Raw genomic sequence first — 21,748 nt, 5'->3', positions numbered from 1 at the left:
GTGGCAAAACCTTTAACAGAGCTTCAAAGTTTATTCAACATCAGAGCACACACGGCGGACTGAAACCACACAAGTGTGATGTGTGTCAGAAGGCCTTCAGGTTTCTTTCATCCCTTATTACACATCAGAGATTTCATGCTGGCAAGAGATCAAATCTGACTCAGCGTCAAAGAACTCCTCCACAAAAGAAACTCTTTGTCTGTGCATTTTGTGGAAGAACCTTTCACAGTTCCTCAGAAAAAATTCAACACCAAAAAACTCATACTAGAAAGAAATACTACACATGTAATCACTGCAGAAAGGACTTCAATCCATATTCACAGTTTCTCTTACATCAAAGAGTTCATACTGGAGAGAGACCCTACAAATGTAATGATTGTGAAAAATCCTTTAAAAGCCAATCGAATCTTAACAAACATCAGAAAATTCATACTGGAGAGAAGCCCTTTTCATGTAATGAATGTGAGAAGACCTTCACCCAGCTCATAGATCTTAATCGTCATCAACAAATCCACACTGGGGAGAAACTTTACATCTGTGATGACTGTAAAAAGACCTTTGTCCGTTTCTCAGATCTAACGCGACACCGAAGAACTCATACTGGAGAGAGACCCTACAAATGTAATGTTTGTGAAAAAACCTTTAAACATCAGTCAAATGTTATTAAACACCAGAAAATTCATTCTGAAGAAAAGCCCTTTACATGCGACGGATGTGAAAATACCTTTCGCTATTACTCTGACCTTAACCGACATAAAAAAATTCATACTGAAGAGAAACCCTATAAATGTAGTGAGTGTCAAAAGCTTTTTAACCATAGTTCAAACCTTAGTAAGCATATGAAAATCCATACTGGAGAGAAACCCTTCGTATGTAATCAATGTGGAAAAGCTTTCAGTCTAAACTCTAAACTTTCTCGACATCTGAAAACTCATGATAAAAAGAAACCCTAAGACTATAGAAGATGCAGGAAGGCACTTAGAAATCACTTACCTTTTACTAGAAATCAAAAATCTAAACCAAAGAGATCAATGTGGAAAGGGTTTTAGCCAAAGCCCATTCTTCTGCATGAATTCATCCTGTATGGAATATTTTAGAAATTTAAATACATGTTGAAGAAACGGGAAGATGTGATCAGAGATGTACTTTCTATATTATAATTGACTCAAATCTTTGAGCAAAAATAGTTAAACATGCTCAAGCAAAACGTGAAACTGAATGAGGCAGTTCCTATGATGGGAAGTAGGCTAAGAGGCAGCTCAAAGGGTGTAGTAAAAACAGATTCATTTTGCTGTTTGTTCATAATCTATTTTCACTGGGTGAATAAAATCATATTTTTAATAGAGGTAGCTCTCTAAAAGTGTAAACTTTTGTATGGAGAGGATGCAACCCTAATCTAAGTGTAAGTAAGGAAAACAAAAGCCATCTCTTTGGAATTAAAACTTCAGAGAAGAAGAAACTTTGCCAGTGAACAAAGAAAAACAAAAAGTGGGTCACTATTTAAAAAACTAAAGGATAAAGAGTTAAGAGGGTAGACATGAGAAATCCAAAGGTGTGGGTCAGTGGTGAGAAGATGGTCTCTGCTCCTGTTCTAAATGAAAACAACTCGGAGACACCCAGCCTCCCCAAATAGCTGGCACCACTCTTGGATGTATCTGGAGAACCAAGAGGAGATGGAGAGATTGCAACAATTCTAGGACTTAGATTCAGGACTTGGAGAATTTATTACTCGTAGTGTTATCTGTAATAAGTTGATTTCCTGTATTTCCTGATGACTAAATCATAAGTTTTCTAGTGCATGCTAATACTGGTGTGTAATGCTGGATACAGTCAGGCCTTGTGTCAGAAATCTAGACTTTCCTGAATTGGTTCCCATAATCATTGGTGGCAGCTTAACCCTGTTCAGCCAAGTGGGATGGGCGTAGTCTAACAAGTCTCTTTAGGACTGGCCTCAATCCATAGAAAGTGATGGAAAGACAACACTGTTTCTTTGAGGGTCATTTTCTCATCTTTCTGACCTCTGCTTCCCCAGATATTAGAGTATAATAGTGGCTGCCACAGAGCTAAATTGTTGTAATCCCCAGATGTGGCCCCTCGTCTCATGATCGTTCCTTATATGCTTTTTATCTCTAAGAAAATGTGTGTACATAAGTTCACTTTTTGCAAATAACTTATAAAACTATAATGTGTCTGTTAAGTTATATATGAGCTGAAAATGCAACTGAAATAAGTTTTAAAATGAGTACAAAATAAATGTTATAAATACAATTATAAAAATGTAAAATGGTTATTGGGATAAGGAGGGGAAAATTTGGCAATTACTCCTAATTTTGGTCCTTAAAATTCTGGTTTAGAGTCAAATTTAACAGGAATTATTTTATGTGCTTAAAAACATTAAGGGGGCTTCCCTGGTGGCGCAGTGGTTGAGAATCTGCCTGCTAATGCAGGGGACACGGGTTCGAGCCCTGGTCTGGGAAGATCCCACATGCCGCGGAGCAACTGGGCCCGTGAGCCACAACTACTGAGCCTGCGCGTCTGGAGCCTGTGCTCCGCAACAAGAGAGGCCATGACAGTGAGAGGCCCGCGCACCGTGATGAAGAGTGGCCCCCGCTCGCCGCAACTAGAGAAAGCCCTCGCACAGAAACGAAGACCCAACACAGCCAAAAATAAATAAATAAATAAATAAATAAATAAATAAATAAAAACATTAAGAATTTCCAACATGGCCCCTAACTGTAAAGTCTATACTATAAGGAGAAAAGAAAGAAGCTTAATAGAACAGAACAGCTTGTACTGAAAAGTCTAGTATTCCAAATTTGCTAACACCAGACTCAATAGAAACCTAGATTCCAATAAGAAATGTCTAACATATTCTTTTTATATCTGTTGCCATGTTTCCTGGGAACTATCACTAATTATAAGCCAGAAGTCTCTAATTATATGAAAATAAAAAGGATAAAAGGATAGCCATTAGGCAAAAGTTAGGCCATTCAAGACATTCTCATTGGCAAGTTTCAGCTGAAAAATCTTAATTTCCTATCGGATTTTAATATTAAAACACATAAGATATTTCCACTGTTTAAGCAAATAATAAGAGTTATCGGTATGGTAAGTGGAGAGAGAAGCTAGAAATGCTTATATAGAGGCTTAAAATGTCATCTAAACACTAACATAGTGTGTACAACTTCCTTTTTTTGCTTTTAATAATTAATTCCTTATTTAAATTCACTGTCACACATTTGAGGACAGAATCCAACAGGGTGTTGTAGGTTGATGTGAGTCGCTCCAAAAGATACACTGAAGTCTTAACCCCTGTGTGCAGGAAAAACTCAGTTCTCCTGTGTTTCTCCTTTATCCCACACTACCACCACATTCACACTTGTGACACCAGATGTGTGGGGTTTTTTCCCACACGAAGCAATTCTGTGATACTGGTTGAGTGTCTTATAATTTAATTCATTTCTGACTATACCCACCTGGGGATAGTGTCAGATCCCACAGGGTAAGGGTACAAGTCCCACAAGACTGCCCCTCAACCCCAACTTCAAATCCCAAGTCCAGGTTGTCACCTGTGCTTCTGACAGGTTGGCTATAAATCAGAGGTTCCTGTGACCCTCTCCTAGAGTTTGATTAACTTGCTAGAGCAACTCACAGAACTCAGGTGAACAGTTTACTTGCTGTCTACCGGTTTATTATAAAAGGATATGATAAAGGATACAGGTGAACATTTAGATGGAAGACATGCATAGGGCAACGTATGTGGGAAGGGGCATGGAGCTCCTGGGGAAGCCACTCTCCCAGCACCTCCACCTGGAAGCTCTCCAAACCCCATACTGTTGGGGTTTTTATGGAGGCTCTATCATGCAGGCAGGATGTGGAACCAGGAGGACGGAATACCATGGTTAGTCCCCTTATTACCACCTCTGCAGATGAAGGGATTTGGGTCCGTTACTAGAAGGCTATGGAGACAGAGTTAGAAGACAAAACCCAACCTGTTCAATCTGAGAATTTAAAGCACCATAAATTAGGAAATTATAAGCTACTAAATTATCATAAGAACAGTTGGTTTTGATGTGGAATGAAATAAGGTTAGATCCTCAAACCTCATACTGTCACACAACAAAGTGGAAAGGAAAGATTAACTTAAACATCATCTCTTTCATTATTTTAAAAGGGAGGCACACGTGGCATAATGTTTGAATTGTTGAACGTTTTCATGGTGCCCAGTGAATGTTACAACACATTTATTAAACACGCTCTATTTCTCTCCTGTGTGAGTTTTCTGATGTGATCATGAGGTTTGATTTATGGCTGAAAGTTTTCTCACATTAATTGTGTTTATACAATTTCACTCCTCTATGCCTATCCACAGAGTTTTAGCATTGTGTAAATTACCTGATTTGTTCCTTTGTTGATCACCGCTTTCTCGGAATTCATTCCTTATGAGTTTTCTGATGTAGCAAGAAGTTTGATTTGTGGCAAAATGTTTTCTCGCATCCGTGACACTCATAGGGTTTCTCCCTGTGTGTATTTTCTGATGTTCAGTGAGAGTCCACAGCCGATGGTAGGCTTCCCCACACTTGTTACATTCCTAGGGTTTCTCTCCCATATGAATTCTCCGATGTACTCTGAAGCCTGACTTATGGCAGGAGGATTTCCCACGTTCAGCACATTCATACGGCTTCTACCCAGTGTGAGTTCGCTGGTGTTCAACAAAGGAGAACTTCTGGTGGAAGGTTTTCCCACATTCATTACACTCGTAGGGTCTCTATCCTGTGTGTGTCCTCTGATGGCAAGTGAGGGCCGACTTCCGGCAGTAGGTTCTCCCACACTCGCTACATTCATATGGTCTCCCCCATATAGTTCTCTGATGCTTGATGTGTGAGTTTTTGTTGATGGCGTGTCCACGTCCGTTGCACTCATAAAGATTCCCCTTTGTGTGCACTCTCTTATATTCACTGTGGTTTGACGTCACAGCGAATGTTCTACCACAGTTATTAAACACACTGCGTTTCTCTCCGGTGTGAGTTCTGTGATGTATAGTGAGTGTTGACTTATGGCAGAAAAATTTCCCACGTTTGTTACATAGGTAAGATTTCTCTCCTCTATGAGTTATCTAATGTGCCGTGAGGGCTGCCTTAGTACATAAAATTTTTCCACACTGATTTCATTCGTAGGGTTTCTCTCCTGTGTGAGATCTCTGATGCACATTGAGGGCTGAATGACAGAAGGTTTTCCCACATCCTTTACCTTCATTTGGTTTCTCTCCTCTGTGAGTTCACTGATGAACAGCGAGGTAAGATTCTTGTTGAAGGCGTTCCCACATTCTTTGCATTCGTAAGGTTTCTCCCGTGTGTAACCTGAAATGTTCAGTGAGGGCTGACTTCCAAAAAAAAGGTCTTCCCACATTCATGACACTCATAGGATTTCTCCCCTCTGAATTTTCTGATGCACGATGAGGGCCAATTTGTCAGTGAAGGTTTTTCCACATACGCTGCATTCATAGGGTCACTCTCCAGTATGAATTCTTTGCTGTCTAGTAAGGTTCGTCTTTACACGGAAAGTTTTCCTACAGTCATTACGAACATAGGGTTTCTCCCCTGTATGAATTCTCTGGTGTACAATGAGGGTGGACTTCTTAGAAAAGGCTTTCCTACATTCATTACATTAATTTGGTTTCCTTTCAGAATGTATCCTCCTCTATGTGAAGAGGACTGCCCTCTTGAAGAGGTTTTCCCACATTTGTCATAGCCAAAAGGTTGCTTCAAAGCCTGAATGTTCTGGTGCAGAATAAAATCTTCATTTTGACTTCTGGCTTTCCTAACTGGATTATATTTGTATTGTTTCATTGCAGAACAACTTTTCTCTTGCTTAGAAACGAGTTGCGTTTTCCCACATCTACTGTATTCATCAGGAACCTTTTTAAAGTAGCTTTTCTTTGCAACGATTACTTCTGAATTAGTTTTCAAATTGTTTCCACATGGATATCTGTAGGGTGTTTTTCTTGAGGTAACAATATTCATGCCCAGATTAAATGTTTTCCCAAATACAGTAGCTCTCTCTGAAATCAGTGTTTTATTGCAGAATACAATTTGCCTCAAATGTTTGCCTTGGATTTCCTTGTCCTCCTTTAAGGCATCATCAGCTTCTAGGAAGGAGTACCATTAATAATAACATGTGATCCGTGACACACTTGCTATGAAATGAGAGTTCCTTACAAATGCCTTGTTGTGGTGGACCGGCCCAGCTCTTCAGGATTAAGGAAATGTCAAATACAAACATCTCCTACTGATTTGGGGGAAAGAAAAAAACAAAAAATAGAAAAAAAGCCAGCCCACCCACACCAGCCTGTTTAACAGGATGAAAGGAAGAGGAAAGTAGCAAAGAATACGAGTACCTCTGACATGGAAAAAGGAAAACAGTCACAAGGAACAGTAAGCACAAAGTATACTGCAAGTGTGTCTGACACAGTATTGAATAAGACAAATGAGACTCAAAGAAGCACTCAGAGACAGTGAGACCAGGAGACAGAGACTTCAGAGAGATGGTCAGAGTTACAAAGAGACACAGAAGGAAGGCGTGAGTCTCAAATTTTGCTAGCGACATGGGAACTTCAGAATTTGCACAAATACAAAGAATAGAAAGAAAGATTGTGGGCTGAGCAGGGCTGGAACTAGGGTGAGGTAGGCGTGACCTCTAGGGCACGTGCACCCCCCCCAAGAGTGAGTGTCTTCTCAAGTTTTGTATCTGAGGCACCTTGGTTGTGTCACCCTAGTCCCCACCCAGTGGGACTGAGCATGGAGAGTGAAACTGATCTCTCAGTTAAAGGATGGAGAGAAACGTGGAATGCAACTAGATTTGCAAATAGATTGTGTAAATCAAGCAAGATTTATTTTTTTAAGACTGACCTATGAATGTCTGAATATACAGCAAGTCTATGTTAAAGGAAGGCGGGGTCAGGTAGGCAAAAGAGAATGCCACAGAACTAAAGTTCAGAGTACGCTAAAAGAGGGTCTGTATACCAGGGATGGATAACTTAGCAGCAAAAATCTTTACAAATTTCGATTAAAGAAGTACCTTTAGGACTTCCCTGGTGGTGCAGTGGTTAAGAATCCCTCTGCCAATGCAGGGGACACGGGTTCGAGCCCTGGTCCAGGAAGATCCCACATGCCGCGGAGCAACTAAGCCCGTGTGCCACAGCTACTGAGCCTGCGCTCTAGAGCCCACGAGCCAAAACTACTGAGCCCGTGCGCCACAACTACTGAAGCCCACGCGCCTAGAGCCTGTGCTCCGCAACAAGAGAAGCCACTGCAATGAGAAGCCCGCACACGGTAACGAAGAGTAGCCCCCGCTCGCCGCAAGTAGAGAAAGCCCGCACGCAGCAACGAAGACCCAACACAGCCAACAATAAATAAACAAGCAAACAAATAAATAAATAAATAAAAATTAAAAAAAAAAAAAAGAAGTGCATTTATTTGGGGACAATGTTTTTAAGTATCTATAGCGTGACAGTCATTTGTCCTCAATTACTTCCCAAGGTCTGGGGCCTATAAAAAGAGATTCCTGAGGAACATTACAAAGATGCCAACTATGATCACTAACCACCATGGAACTCTCATTTCCACTGGTTTCCACCTGCTTAGTTATCACTCACCTGAGTAGTTCTGACTTGAGAATTCCTCTACTGTCCATGGTTCTTCTCCTTGCTCCAGTCTGAAGATCACATCTGGTTTGCTAACGTTGATACCCTGTTAAAATGATATAGAACTTGGACCAAGCCCTTTGGACTTTGGGGACTTGAAGGATGAAGAACGACAGCTTCAAAAGCTGTGTGATGAAGATGTCCAGCAACAGGTCATTAGAGCTAGAACATTCAGGGGAAGGGTGGAGGGAGGGCAGTGAGCACACACACAACACTAACATTGCCTAAAAGGGTTTAATCATCTCTCTCCCCTGACACTCAAGGCTAAATAATGAAATTCAACATGTTTTTGCAACACAGAGCAAACACATCTCTTGGTAGTTACACAGGGAAGCTGTACTTACCCACTGAGATGTGGCTGCTGTAGTTCTCCAGTATCACATCCCTCTACAGGAGCCTCTGAGCACGGTTCAGGTGCTGCCACTCCTCCTGGGTGAAGTCCGCAGTCAGGTCCTTGAATGAAACTAATCTCTGCAAGAATACGTTCAATCTGAGGTGAACAGAAGCCCAGTGGATCCCTGGGGTGCCCCCATCCTCCACTTTGGAGACCACTGTTGTGATCATGGAAATCCATAAAGAGATATTTGTCAGCAAGGACTGTTAAGATTTGTGATCAAATTTGCATTTTGGAAGCAATGCTCCAGAGCATAGGGGTCGGCACACTACAGCCTGTGAGCCTAATCCAACCCACTAAGACCCAAATCCGGCCATGCCCATTTGTTTACACGTTATCTATACTGCTGTCACACTACAGCAGCTGTGCTGAGTTGATTTGACAGAGACCATAGGGCCAGCAAAGCCAAAAGTAGTTATTATCTGGTCCTTTACAGAAAATGTCTGCTGTCCCCAACTCTAGAAAAATGGGAAATGGCTTAAAGATCAAATTAGAGGGGAAGAAAACTAGAACGCCACAGTGAGACGTGACCACAGGTAGCTCTGGTAGGGGTGGGAAGGAGGGAATCAATCCTACATGATGAGGAGCCAGAGGAGTTGGCCACTAATTGGTTGTGCATGGGAGATATAATGTGCAGATTATTTTGTTCCAGATTATTTTCGTAGCATCATATGCTGAGATTAGGAATACAAGACAAAACCAAAAAAAGAATTGAGCATAGGAAACTGATGCATTGCTGTTTCACATGCCATGCTCGAGTCTGTGAAGGATACAAGAGAGATGTCCAGTGGGCAGTTGGATATATGGTTCTGAAGCTCAGAAGAGAGAGTGGTGACCAAAAGCAATATTAGAAGGCATAAATAACGGGGAAGATCTCTATGGACCAATATGGAGTGATTCCCAGGCTATATTGGTAAGTGAGAAAGAGTATCTATAGTATGCTACCTTTTATATAAGAAAGGGGATGTAAGAAAATACACATGTATCTGCTTATGTGTACAAAAGGAACTACAGAAAGGGTAGACCAGAAACCAAAGAAACTGGTTACCTTCAGGGGACAGGTGGGAATAATTGGAAGGAATGGGGGCGACAGGAATGGGGTAGAATGGGATGGGGGGAAAGCGACAACTCTCTAAGTGTTATCTTTGTCTGTGGCGTCACAGACATTCTCAGAGATGCATTTCAAGAAGGGTGTGGTCAGACTGTCAAATGCAACAAAGAGTTTAGTAAAGCATGAACTGGAAAATACCCACTGGATTTGAAAATATTTACTAGAACAGATTCATGAGTGTGGTGGCAGCAGACACAAGACTGCATCAAGTGAGTTGAAATGACATGAGCAGGTGAGAAACGTGGTTCAAGCAACTCAGAACAATCAGAGAGTGGAGGGCACTTCCCTGGTGGGCCAGTGGGTAAGACTCCATGCTCCCAAGGCAGGGGGCCCCGGGTTCAATCCCTGGTCGGGGAGCTAGATCCTGCATGCATGCTGCATCTAAGACCCGGTGCAGCCAAAAATAAATACATAAATGAAAATAAAATCTTTAAAAAAAAAAAAAAGAAAGACAGAGTGGAGATTGCAGGGAATGACATGTATGTGTTTAGAAAGTAATCTCCTTAGCTACGCCTGGTACCCCTTGCCTCCAACTCACAGCCTCACCAATCCTCCAATGAAGTGTCTTTTCCTGACAAATCTGTACCCTGCCCTTCCCCTTCCATTGCAACTCGCATCTTTCTTCTGAAAGTTGAACTGAGGCTTTGCTGAGTCACAATAATCAATGGTCTTTGAATATGGTATGATCACCCAGATTCTGCTCACCCTGGAGAGGAAAATTCTGGTCCAGTAACTCTTGAATATGCTCCTTTCAGGAATTCTGTCTCGGCCTTAAAATCCTAGGGAGAGATTTCAGTTCAGAAACATGTTCTTCCAGGTGTGATTTCTGTCCTTGGAGCCTTCTGCTTTTTCCTTCACTGGGATGGTTTTGTTTCCACCTGGGCGTAGCAGCCACTTTTCCATTAGCTGGAATCTGCACTTGGGGTCCCAAGGTTCAAGTGCCTGGTGAGCTGGACCTTTCCTAAAATCCAATCAAGGCCGCTGAGAAGTGAGACAATACCGCAGGAGGCAGAAAGAGCCCAGAAGCCTCGATTACACCTTGTGACCTAAGGAAAATAGGTCCAATGGTTTGATTATCAAAATACATAGTATAATTGCTTTCTAGGGCACACAGAAGGCAAGTCATCATGCCAGAAAAAACCCAATGGGTGTAGGCAGAGGGGAATGCATATTACAAAGATCATGAGACTGGGAGTAAAATAGACTTCATTTTAAAATCAACTCATTCACCAGAGAATAAATCACTTTAGCTCTCTGTAAATGAGGTTATAAAATGTGCTCCAACAGGGGGCAATAATGCCGACTTCACAGCCTGGTTGGGAGGATTGAGGGAGATATCTAAAACTCTTTGAAACACTGATTGCAAGGGATACGTGTCGAGGGTGTATTATATTCTGGGCTTGCTTTTTACAAGTGCTCTCTCGTTTTACCTCAGAACAACCCTACGGGGCAAATATTATTCCTAGGCTCATTTTACAGAGGAGAAAACAGAATGAAATAACATGCCCTGGGATGCAGTGCTGTTCTGTGGCAGCACCGGTCTGGACACAAACATCATGCTCTTAAAACCTCATGCAGCGCTGCAGACATCACCCCCCAGCGCCAGCCCCCTGAAATCTTTTCCAGTCATATCTACACCCTGGCCATTCTCTTCAACTGAAGCTCACATCTTTCTTCTAATAAATGCTTAGTATAAAAAAACTAATATAATGATTACATATTTGTTTCTATAAATATTCCTTCCCTTCCCTAACGTCCTCCAGTATTCTTCAACCCAGCCCAGCAGGCTGCAGATCCAAGCGCCTCAGCGGAACTTTGGGGATCAGATTTTAGCCATTTGGAGGTACAAACCTTGCACCTTCACAGAGCACCTTCTTCAGGCAATGAAGGGCTGCAGGGAGCGCCCGCCATGAGACCTGCAGGTCAGGAGCCTGGCCCTCGCTCCCCTTCTCCGGGACCATGGGAAACCCGGCTCCGGGCCTCCCTGGAGAGGGATGCGGGGAGAGCGTGCATCCACTCTCCGCGGACCGAGGCCAGCTCCGCCCAGCCACTTCCCCTCCAGCCCCCGAGGGCTCGGAGCTCCCCGCCAGTCATTTAACTTGTGGGTGCACCCGCTTCGCTCCCAGTTCACCAGGCCCAGGTGACCGCGCAACGACGCGCCCCCGAAGCTGCAAAACCCTCCGCGGGAAAAGCCTAGAGAAGAACAAGTAAACGCGCCCACGTAGAGAGCCGAGGCCCCACATGCGCAGAAGAGGCCGCCGGGCCGTCCTCCCCAGGTTTTCCAAAGGGCGGTCGACGCTTTTCCGGACTACATTCCCCATAAGGCACCGCGGCCACCGCCCACAACGGAGGGCCCCTTAGAGGAGCCTCTGTTGTCCTTACTCAGCTTGGTTGATTGCTAGGAACCATTAATACAAAAAGAAAAGGTGCATATGAATTTCACCGAAGACTATAGATGAGAAGCGAAGATTACAGACTATGAAGTGTCCACCAAAATGCTAATGATTCCCAAATCCTTATCTTTCTCCTAAGCTTCTCTTAGGAACACCAGAGGTGTATAGTCCCTTATTCTTCCTACTGTTTTTCCCACTCAGCATCAGAACACACACTGGGGAGTATACCCAATGAGCATTTTAAACGTGAGAAAGCCTTCTATAGTATATATCCAGGATCTCATAGGGGAGCAAGCAGAAGAACGTAACCAACACAGCAAAGCTTTCACCTATTTTGGTGAATCCATATAAATATTTTGAATGTGTGAAAACGTAGAATTCAAACATTCTCTAATCCAAGAATTCATGCTGAAAGGAAATCTATCAGTGGGGAGCATTGCATGGCTTGCCCAGCTTATGGCTTGGAAAGAGCAGGACTGGAGGATTGGGTGACAGCAAGAATATCCAAGGAAAAGACGTGTAACAGGGAGCTCAGCTCGGTGCTCTGTGATGACCTAAATGGGTGGGACTGCGGGGGAGAGAGGTCCAAGAGGGAGGGGATATATGTATACATACAGCTGATTCACTTCACTGTACAGCAGAAACTAACACAACATTATAAAGCAATTATACTCCAATAAAAAAAAGACGATGTGAAGACACAGAGGGAATGAAACCTACAAGCCAAGGAACGCCCGAGGCTACAAGAAGCTAGGAGAAGGGCTTGGCGAATCTCCCTCACTTCCCTCAGGAGGAATCAACCCTGCCGACAAGTTGATTTCAGACTTCTAGCCTCCGGAACTGTGAGACAATAAATTTCTGTTGTTTAAGCCACCCAGTTTGCGGTACCTTGTTACTGCAGACCTAGCTAACTAACAAAGAAGGCAAGGTGGCAGAAGGAATGATTTGAGGACAGGCAGAAGTTACTGCAGCACTATGGAAATTTTTTTAAAAGGAAAATACTTAACATCAAAGATAAAATTTACCTATGAGCCTGTACCTAAAAGTGATGATTTATGTAATATTTTTATTCTCTTTTCTTCAGTGCTTATCTCAGTGACGATCTGTGTGTATTCTATTCTTTCTGCCTTTACACACACACACACACACACACGCATACATTTGAAATTCAGATTCAACTAGTAAGCTAAGAATACCCTCATAGTCCTCTTCCTAAAAAAAAAAAAAAAAAGCATTTATGGCAGTGGGCAAAAATTGTGAAGATCTTTGTGTTTGTATTAGTTTTCTATGACTGTGTAGCTAAGTGTTAAGGACCTGGGTCCTTGAAGTCTAATCAGTAGACATTGATAAGAGGCCACAGTGGAAATTGCATTGTCAATATCTGCTTTCTGGTCTGCCTCTTCCCCATCCTCCCTCCAGCCATTTCCCCTCCTCTCCCACCCCTTTCCCATTGCTCCCCTCCCCTCCTGCTACACTATCCAGACTGATTCATCACCTCTGAGGACCAGTCCCTGAGCTCTGTGCTAACAAGATTGAGCCATGGAGTTGGGGACCTGGGAAGCTATAGAACTCAGACCCCATCCCCCTATCACTTTCCCTGTTTCCCCCCTTATTCTTGCAATAATTTCCCGTTTTTTTTTTTTTAAGAGACTTTTTTTTTTTTTTTTTTTTTAATTTATGGCTGTGTTGGGTCTTCGTTTCTGTGCGAGGGCTTTCTCTAGTTGTGGCAAGCGGGGGCCACTCTTCATCGCAGTGCGCGGGCCTCTCACTGTCGCAGCCTCTCTTGTTGCGGAGCACAGGCTCCAGACATGCAGGCTCAGTAATTGTGGCTCACGGGCCCAGTTGCTCCGTGGCATGTGGGATCTTCCCAGACCAGGGCTCGAACCCGTGTCCCCTGCATTGGCAGGCAGACTCTCAACCACTGCGCCACCAGGGAAGCCCTCCCCTCTGTTTTTTAAACCGTTCATTCAACAGATGTTTATTGGAGCACCACCTATATGCTGGAATCAGCCTGAGATTCACTATCTCTGCCGTAGATTGAATGCTGGGATTTCTACCCTTGCAAGACCCACTTATGTCATATTGTCCAAATAACTCAGAAGAGAGATATCTATACACATCACAAAGAAAATATAAAGTCATAATTAATTTTATTCTAATAGAGCTATCAGGAGGATTGTAGGATGGCGTCATGTTCCCCTAAGAGATGTTGAAGTTTTAACCCCCAGTACCTGTCGATGTGGCCTTATTTGGAAATAGGGTCTTTTCATGATCAAGTTAATATGTGGTCATTAGTGTGGACCGTAATCTGATATGACTGTGTCTTTACTAAAAAAAAAGGGGGGGGGGAGGAAGCAACATGCAGAATTTGGACACAGAGACAGACACGTACAGTATTATCATGGGCCAGTGGCTGTTGACTATAGGTGAACTTTGCTGCCCTGGCAGAAGGGTCCTGCTGCTGTGAACCCGGGTGGACTCTTCTGTGGTGGATATCTATTGTTGTTAGTTTTTTTGCTTTTGTTTTTGTTTGGTCCTCTGACATCCATACTGCCTTTTTCTGATAACAAGCACTTCAACTTTCCTTTGAGGAACCACCCTTTTCCCATTAAGGTCTGCCATGTACACTCACATAGGCTATGCACTGCACAACTTCAGAGGATCCATCCATTTAAACTGCTGAGTGGTGCCCACTGGAATGGAGCAGTACCCAAACTATACAGCAGTCAATGGCAGCTATTGAATGACAGTCCAATAAATTGCCCATCCTTCTCCTGGCCTAGGTGGGGTTGATTCATTCTGATATAGATGCCATGAAGCCACTGCCCATTAATTCCTGCTATGTGGATCCCTGGGGTTATCCTGGTTATGGTTCTTTCCAACTCCAATCAATTCCTTTTTGATTTAATTAGCCAGAGATACTTTCTGTTGCCAACAAAGAACTCCCAACAAGTCACAATCTACATCTCACACTGGTAGCCAGATCTCAGCAAAGGGTGTTGAGTATTAAGATTAAAGTTACTTTTTATTCATTATCTATTCATTTGTTCATATAATAAATAATTGTGGCTACCTCTTAGATTTGTATATTTATTAAACTGGGAACCTGTTTTACTAAATATACAAATCTAGGCTGTCTGCAATGTTAATGGTGATCCCTAGGGTTGTGCAGTGCACAACGTGTGCACCTCTACCAAACAGCCCTGGACACCACTCTCTCCTCCAAGAGCCATGTTTCCCCAAATGCATGGAGACCCCTTCACCTCAGCAGGGGCAAGAGGGTGGGCCTTGCCCTGATGTGCCAGGATCCCCTCCCTGCCTGGACATCACACTTCCTGGTTCCTTCCAAGAGCCCAGTCTGTGCTGGGAACAGTCTTCGATGACACTGTAGTAAACAGGGGTGGCCTCCTGGGGCGGAAGCTGGGGCACGGCCAGCCAGCACTGAAATAGTCCATGGAAGGCCTCCCGGCAGCGCTGGGACATGAGGGCATAGATGATGGAGTTGACTGCGCTGTTCACATAGATGCAAAGGCAGCAGAAGAGAAGGAAGCCGAGGTTGAGGTAAGGCGGGCTCAGGAAGGAATTCACCACCACCAGGGTGGGGTAGGGCAGCCACAGCAGAGCAAAAAGGACCACCACCACAGCCAGCATCTTGGTGACCTGCAGGGTAAGACAGTAAAAAAGAAAGGCATGGGTGCCAAGGGAGAACCCTGGGTTCTAGGTCTCTCTGTGAGCTTGAGGGGGGAGTAACCCCAAAGAGTATCCGGGCCTTGCCAAGCTGTGCCCTCATGCATGCTCTCCCTTCAATGCCATCCCCACCTAGAAACCATTATATAGTCTCCCCTGCCCTGCTCAAGTTTTTGGAAACCTCCCAGCTGCAATCTACCTCCAAAGCCCTTGGATGGGCTACCACATACTGTAAACAAATTCATTCATCCGCTGAGCCTCAGTTCCTTCTTCTATAAGATGGAGACACAGTACTGCCTTCATCATAGGTGGACATGAGGAGTGAAGGAGTTAATGCCAGTAAAGAATGTAGAACAGTGCCAGGCCTGTAGTAGATGCTTATGTGGGTTTACTGCTGCTGCTGCTACTACTACTTACATAACCTCTACTACTATTACTATTGCAATTGCATGAGGTTCAGAGCTGGGCAGAGCTGGGTTAGAATCCTGGCTCCACCACGAACCAGCTGTTTGGCCTTAGACATGTCCCTCTCTCCCCAGCATTCCCAGCCACACGCTCCCTTCCGGCTCTTTCACTCACCCTGCTCCCTCCCTCCTGATGCTCCTTCCTGCCTTTGCCCTGGACCGCCTGTAATGCCTCTCCCTGCTCCCTCCTCTTCACTTCCTAACTCTTCAGATCTCGGCCAGCACTTCCCTGACAGCATAGACTAAATAAAGCCTCCTAGAGGTGGTACACGCTGGAAGGTGTTTCAAAAGATGCACAGTTTCTAAATTCTGGAATGAAGTCACCACAAGGGGACATCGTCAGTGGAGCCGGACATCCTTAATACCTGGGAGGACAGCAGCTCACACGTGCTCCTACCCCTGGAGTCCTCAGTGACCCCTTCAGAGACCAAAACGTGGGTGGCAAGTGTTCACTTACTAGAGCTTAAATTGCCCAAATAGTTCTGGCACTGGTTCTGTCCAGAAAACCCTGGATACATTCAACACCTGTGCTATAATATTCTCCAGGAACCGTGAAATTGCAGGAATTCCCTAGTAGGTCTTGACTCCTGATTTTACCAAATTCAGATCCTGTTCCATTCCATTTTAGGTTCGTTTGGGTGATAAATGCTGGATGGCAGTGTGTGGGCTCTGGAGCCAGGTTGCTTGGGTTCAAATCTTGGTTCTGTCACTTACCAGCTCTGTAATCTTGGAAAGCCTCTCTGTGACTCAGTTTCCTCATGTGTCAAACTGAGGTGATAACAGTTCATACATCATAGAGTTGTTATAAAAATTCAAAATGTAAATTTGTATAAGCACTAAGTCCAGTGCCCGGCACATAGCAAATACCCAACAAATGTTAATTGTTGTTGTTGTTGTTATTATTATTCTCCACCTTGCACTGGGCTTTCTGATTTCCTTTAATGCCTCTTCCCCGTTGGAATTGTACATTGCATTCTGCAAGGACTCTCGTAGGCATGAAAGGAACACTTGGTCCATAGACACAGCCCACCCAGTATGAAAAAAGACATTAATGCCCCAACAAAACAACAATAGTAGGTACCATATGTTGAATACTTACTATATGCCAGATTTATAATATTTACTACCATCCGTTGAGGTAGATGAGCACTATAATTGTTCTCATTTTACAGAGGAGGAAATCAAGTCTCAGCAAGGTGAAGTGACTTACCCAAAGCCACACAGCAAGACGTTAGTAAAGCTAGGAGCCAGAACCCAGGTCTGGAATACTCTTTTCACCACCAGAAGTTTCACCTAAAGCATGCAAGCAGGAGTTTGACCCCAGTCCTTCCAGGTTGAGCCTGAGAGTGGTAAACAGTAGTAAATAAGCCAGTGGAAGGGCAGGAGGTGCATTTGTCTGGCACCTAAAGTTAATATTTCAAACCTGCTCAGCCTGTGCCCTGCCCCCTTCCCTCTAATAGTTGCTTTGACCTAAAGTGGCTGCAAGCAGGATGGACCAAAGGGGCTTTTGAGGGCAGCTGGAAGAGCCCCCAACAGTGTGCCCAATGGAGAGGCAGGGACATGGCACATGTGGTCCTTGCCTGGCTCAGGAGTGACTCAGCCAGGACAAGGTGTCCTCCCGCCTCCCCCGTGAGCTGTGGGTGGGGGTGGAAGGCTGAAGATAAAGACCAGTTGGGCCCAGAGAGCGCTCCTCCCACCTGCATTCCTAGAAAACCCTTGGGAGACTGCACTGCTGGAATGGGGGTGGGGGAAACGAGGAGCCTGGACACATGCGTTCCTGCACCCAGTTCCCTTACAGTGTCGCCTCTGTCGCTCCCTTGTCCCCTCTAAGCCTGTTTCCTTGTCCATAAAAATAGGTATGAAACCTCCCAAATAGGGATACTATCAGGAACCATCAGAGAATCAGGCACACAGTAAGTGCTCAATAAATGCTGAATTTCTCTCGATCTCCCCAGAACACATCCTCTTGGGTTTTCAGACTGTCCCGGCCCGTTGGAGCAGTTTTAGCGCCAGATGGCGTAGTATAGTCTTGGGAAAGTCACTTCACCTCTCTGAGCCTCACTTTCCCCATCAGTAGAAGAAAGAGAATAACAGCTACGGTGTAGGGACTCGCTGAGTAAGTTTAATAACAAACCGAGATGAATTTAGCGTTTAGTTTGTGACATTGACTCTAAATGAATCATGCCATTTCTGTGCCATTACCTCATACAACAGGTGAGGCAATGGAGTCTCAGAAAAGCTCAGAAGTGATGTCGCCAAAAAACAAGCCGAGTAAGTGGCACCACCTGGACTTGAACTTGAGCTTGACCCTAGGAGGGCCCAAGCTTCCATCCACCAATCTGCTGCTGGCTCAGTACAGGGGTCCGAATGAGGAGGGACGTCCCTACCTGCTTTCGGGGGTTGAGGTCACCCCTCCTGCCGCGGGAGGAGAAACGCCCTTGGCCAGCGGGGCCGCCCTGGTGCACAGAGCCCGATCGTCCCCAGTCACCAGGAGGCAGCGGCCCCGCGAGGAGGACGCGTGCTATGAGTGCATAGGACACGGTGGCCAGGCCCAGGGGCAGCGCGTAGAAGAGCGCAAAGTCCAGGAAGTAGACGGGCGGGTAGAGAGCGTGACACGCGGTAGCCGCCCTGCTCCTGTACGCCGTCGGCTCACGCGGTCTTGCGCGTGTCCACCAGGAAGAGCCAGAGCGCGTAGGCGCCGGTGCCCAGCCACACCAGCGCTGCAGTGCGCTTGGTCCGTGCCGCGGTGGACAGAGCCTGGGCGCTCAGAGGACGGCAGATGGCGAGGTAGCGCTCCACCTTGGACGCGTCGATGCCCACATACTGCAGGTAGGTGATGCCCAGGCAGCCTGCGTGGCCGAAGACCCAAACCCGAGCGGATGCCGCCTCGGCCACGGTGGGCACTTCAGCAGCCAGGAGCACCAGCAGGTCCGCGGTGGCCAGACTCACCAGGTAACAGTTGGTGGGTGTGACCATGTGGCGGCTCCGGACCACCACCAGGACCACCATGGCGTTGCCCGCCACGGCGCACACGAGGGGCACCAGGGTCTAGATCACCGCCTGTACAGCCAATGGAGGGTGGGGCATGGGGCCCAGGCCTGACGTGTTCGCGCGCTCAGGGTGCTCGGTGGGTTTCTCCATGCGCATCTGTCCGTGCTGTACCCCTAAGGCAGCAGCGAGTTAGGGAATTGCTCCCGGCTGCGAAGGTGTCCTCGGCGAATCTCCGTGCAGGAAGCTGCGCGTCCCGCAGCTGTCTCCAGCTGAACTGGTTTCTTCAGCTCCCTGCAGGGTCTCAATTTCACTACGCGGACGCTGGGGACTCCGAGGAATCAGGAGTTAGGCTCGTGCTGCTCAGTTTCCAAGACGATTTGTAGCCGGCGTTAGCGCGATCATTCCCGGGGTGGGGTTTACTGCAGGGGCTCGTTCTGGATTGTAGGGTCGCGCTCTAGCAGTGGACCGGGCACCCGACTGCCGCCTCCTACAGTACCGACTGCTGGAGCCCTCTCAGCTCTTACCTCCCCTCTCCAGGTTCGCGAAGCTCAGGACTCTAAACCCAGGTATCCAGTCAATGAAGCGCGGTGCGTACTGACCGATCTTCGCCTCCCTAGCCTTTTTCTTCTCTCTGCTTTTCACGACCACCCCAGGCAGGCTCCTCTGCTGGAGTTGGCTTGTCCTCTCCATTGATGCCACTTGTCTGATTCTGGTTGCACAGGGGGTCAGGTGGGGGATGCAGGGTGCAGTGGGATCTGGCGCCCTGCCTGCGCGCCTTTGCCCTGGGCTTTCGTTCCCTCCCTTCCTTCTCTACAGGAGCGGCTCCACTGGGCAAAGGCGGAGGAGTCCGCGACTCGCTGGCTTCCCAACACAATCCTATCGTGTTTTCCCTGTCAGAGACTTCAGCCCTACTGTTGGCAAATGGGGAACCAAGGCCCAGAGCTGCGGGGAAGGAAAAGTATTTGCCCATCTAGACTTGGGTTGGTCCTGTGTCCTCCTAAACTTCTCATCTCCTTGTCACCTTTTCACTTTCTCCTGCTTACTTTTCCCAGTTTGTTTTTTTTTTTTCCTCCTGAAGAAAACCTGTAAATTCTTGGAGGGTGTGCCCCATCTTCCCACAAGGGTTTCTCCCATCTCTAAGACTGTGCCACTCACAGGGCACAAACCTGTTAGGAATCTTTAGCTCTGTTCCTGCTACAGAAAAGGTGCTTAATGGTAGTCGAAAGAAGGAAAAAACTTGTTTCTTCACTAGAGGAAGCTTCCTGAATGTGGGACCACACTAAGCTTCATAAAAGGCATAAAGGCTGCTTTCCAGGGAGCCTAGCTTCCTGCCTGCACATAGCAGATGCTGAGGAATTATTCGCTGCTGACCATCCATCAATTATGCTCTCTAAAAATTATTTCTTCATCTGTGAAATGGAATAATAATGATAGAACCCACCTCAGAGTGTCCTTGGGAGGCTCACATGATTGATGTAGGAAAAATCCATGTAATGCTTAGCTGTGCTTGACTGTAGTAAGGGGTGAATATATTGGTAATTACAGCTATACACACTTCTCTGTGTGTCTGAGCAGTTTGCTCTGCCTACAGATCTGATAAATGGACAAAAAAATTAATGAGAGGGAACTTGGCAGGGAAGTATTTTGGGGGCACCAGCCAAGGTCCTATTGTCCCCCATTGTCAGTCTTTGTAACAAATCATGACTAATGTATATGAAACACCTAGTATTGCCTGGTGATACTCTGTGTGCTTTACAAGTATTATTTAATTCTATACTCACAACATCCTATAGGGAAAGCATTATTAGATCCCCATTTTACAGACAAAGAAACTGAGTCCCAGAGCAGTTAAATAACATGCTCAAGGTTACATAGGTTAGTAAGGGGGCGGAGTACTAGGATTTGAGCCCAGTTGCTTGACTGTGGAGTCCATGTTCTTATCCACCATGCTATACTACCTCTCAGCAATATTCTCTGTGATCTTCATCAGTAACAATAGCAAAGCATCCTACTTGGAGCCAAACACCATGGCAGGTGCCTTACATTCATTATGTCTATTTCTCACAGCCCTCTCTAGGCAGGTATTATTATTCCCATTTTATAGATGAGGAAATTAGGTCCAGAGAGGAATAATGTCCAACGTCACGCAGACAGTAGGGACCAAACAGAAGCAGAACCCCAACACTCCCAACTTTATGCTCCCTGCCCCCACTCCAATCCCAGCTGTCCCTTGCTCAGCTCTTCCTAAGGTAGCAAAGGCCAGTTAAGTTCAGGATGCCTCCTCCCTGCTCCAGGTGTGGCAGTCCTCCCTGAGTGTGGTCCAGAGCAATCCTTTTAGCCATATTAATTGCAAGTGGTTCCTGGACTTCTCTAAGCCTTCCAACCCACTCTCTCCTGCCTAATTGAGCTGTTCAGTTGCCAGCAGCAAGGCATAGTACTTGGCAATGGACTAAATATGTCTAAAGTGGAATTCTTTGATTTCCCATATCCTACCTCATCCATTTCTAGTCTTCCTCATCTTAGCAAAGGCACCAGTTGCTAAAACATCCACCCAGTTGCTAAAACCAAATATTCGGGAGTTATTATTTCTCTCTCTCCCTCACCACTGACATCCAATACTTTGGCAAGTTCTTCAATTCTACCTCCAAAATGTACCTCAAATTAATCCATATTTCACCACCATGTACTCTACCAACACTTTCATTTCTCCATAATCTTTTGTTTGGACAACTGTAATTGTTTCCTAGTGGGTCTCTCTGCTACATTCTTGCTCCTCTCTCTACAGACAGTATCAAGTGATCCCTTTAAAAATATAAGCCATTCCCCTTCTTACACCCTTCAACAGCATCCTTTTTCACTTAAAACAAATCCAAACACTTTATACAAGCCCTAGAATGCCCTCTGTGTTGTGGCCCTTTTCTACCTCTCCCTCTTACTCATGATGCTTCAACCATAGCTTCCATCTTTCTGTTTGGCTTACATGGTATACTATGTTGAATAGTATCC

The 21,748-nt window shown here is 45.4% G+C and overlaps 1 protein-coding gene across 1 annotated transcript; it reads right to left on the bottom strand.

Annotated features, from left to right (window-relative positions):
* Window positions 1-14,864: 14,864 nt before the first annotated feature.
* On the bottom strand, window positions 14,865-20,232 carry LOC133104117 (thyrotropin-releasing hormone receptor-like). Its single transcript, XM_061209795.1, is given in 4 exon segments — window positions 14,865-15,260; window positions 18,139-18,358; window positions 18,360-18,799; window positions 20,209-20,232. Coding segments are annotated over 4 exon segments (1,080 nt in total).
* Between the last annotated feature and the right edge of the window lie 1,516 nt (window positions 20,233-21,748).

The sequence above is a fragment of the Eubalaena glacialis genome, chromosome 13, assembly GCF_028564815.1.
Source record: "Eubalaena glacialis isolate mEubGla1 chromosome 13, mEubGla1.1.hap2.+ XY, whole genome shotgun sequence".
NCBI classification, from domain to species: Eukaryota; Metazoa; Chordata; class Mammalia; order Artiodactyla; family Balaenidae; genus Eubalaena; species Eubalaena glacialis.
This window is presented reverse-complemented; position numbering and strand designations above follow the sequence as displayed.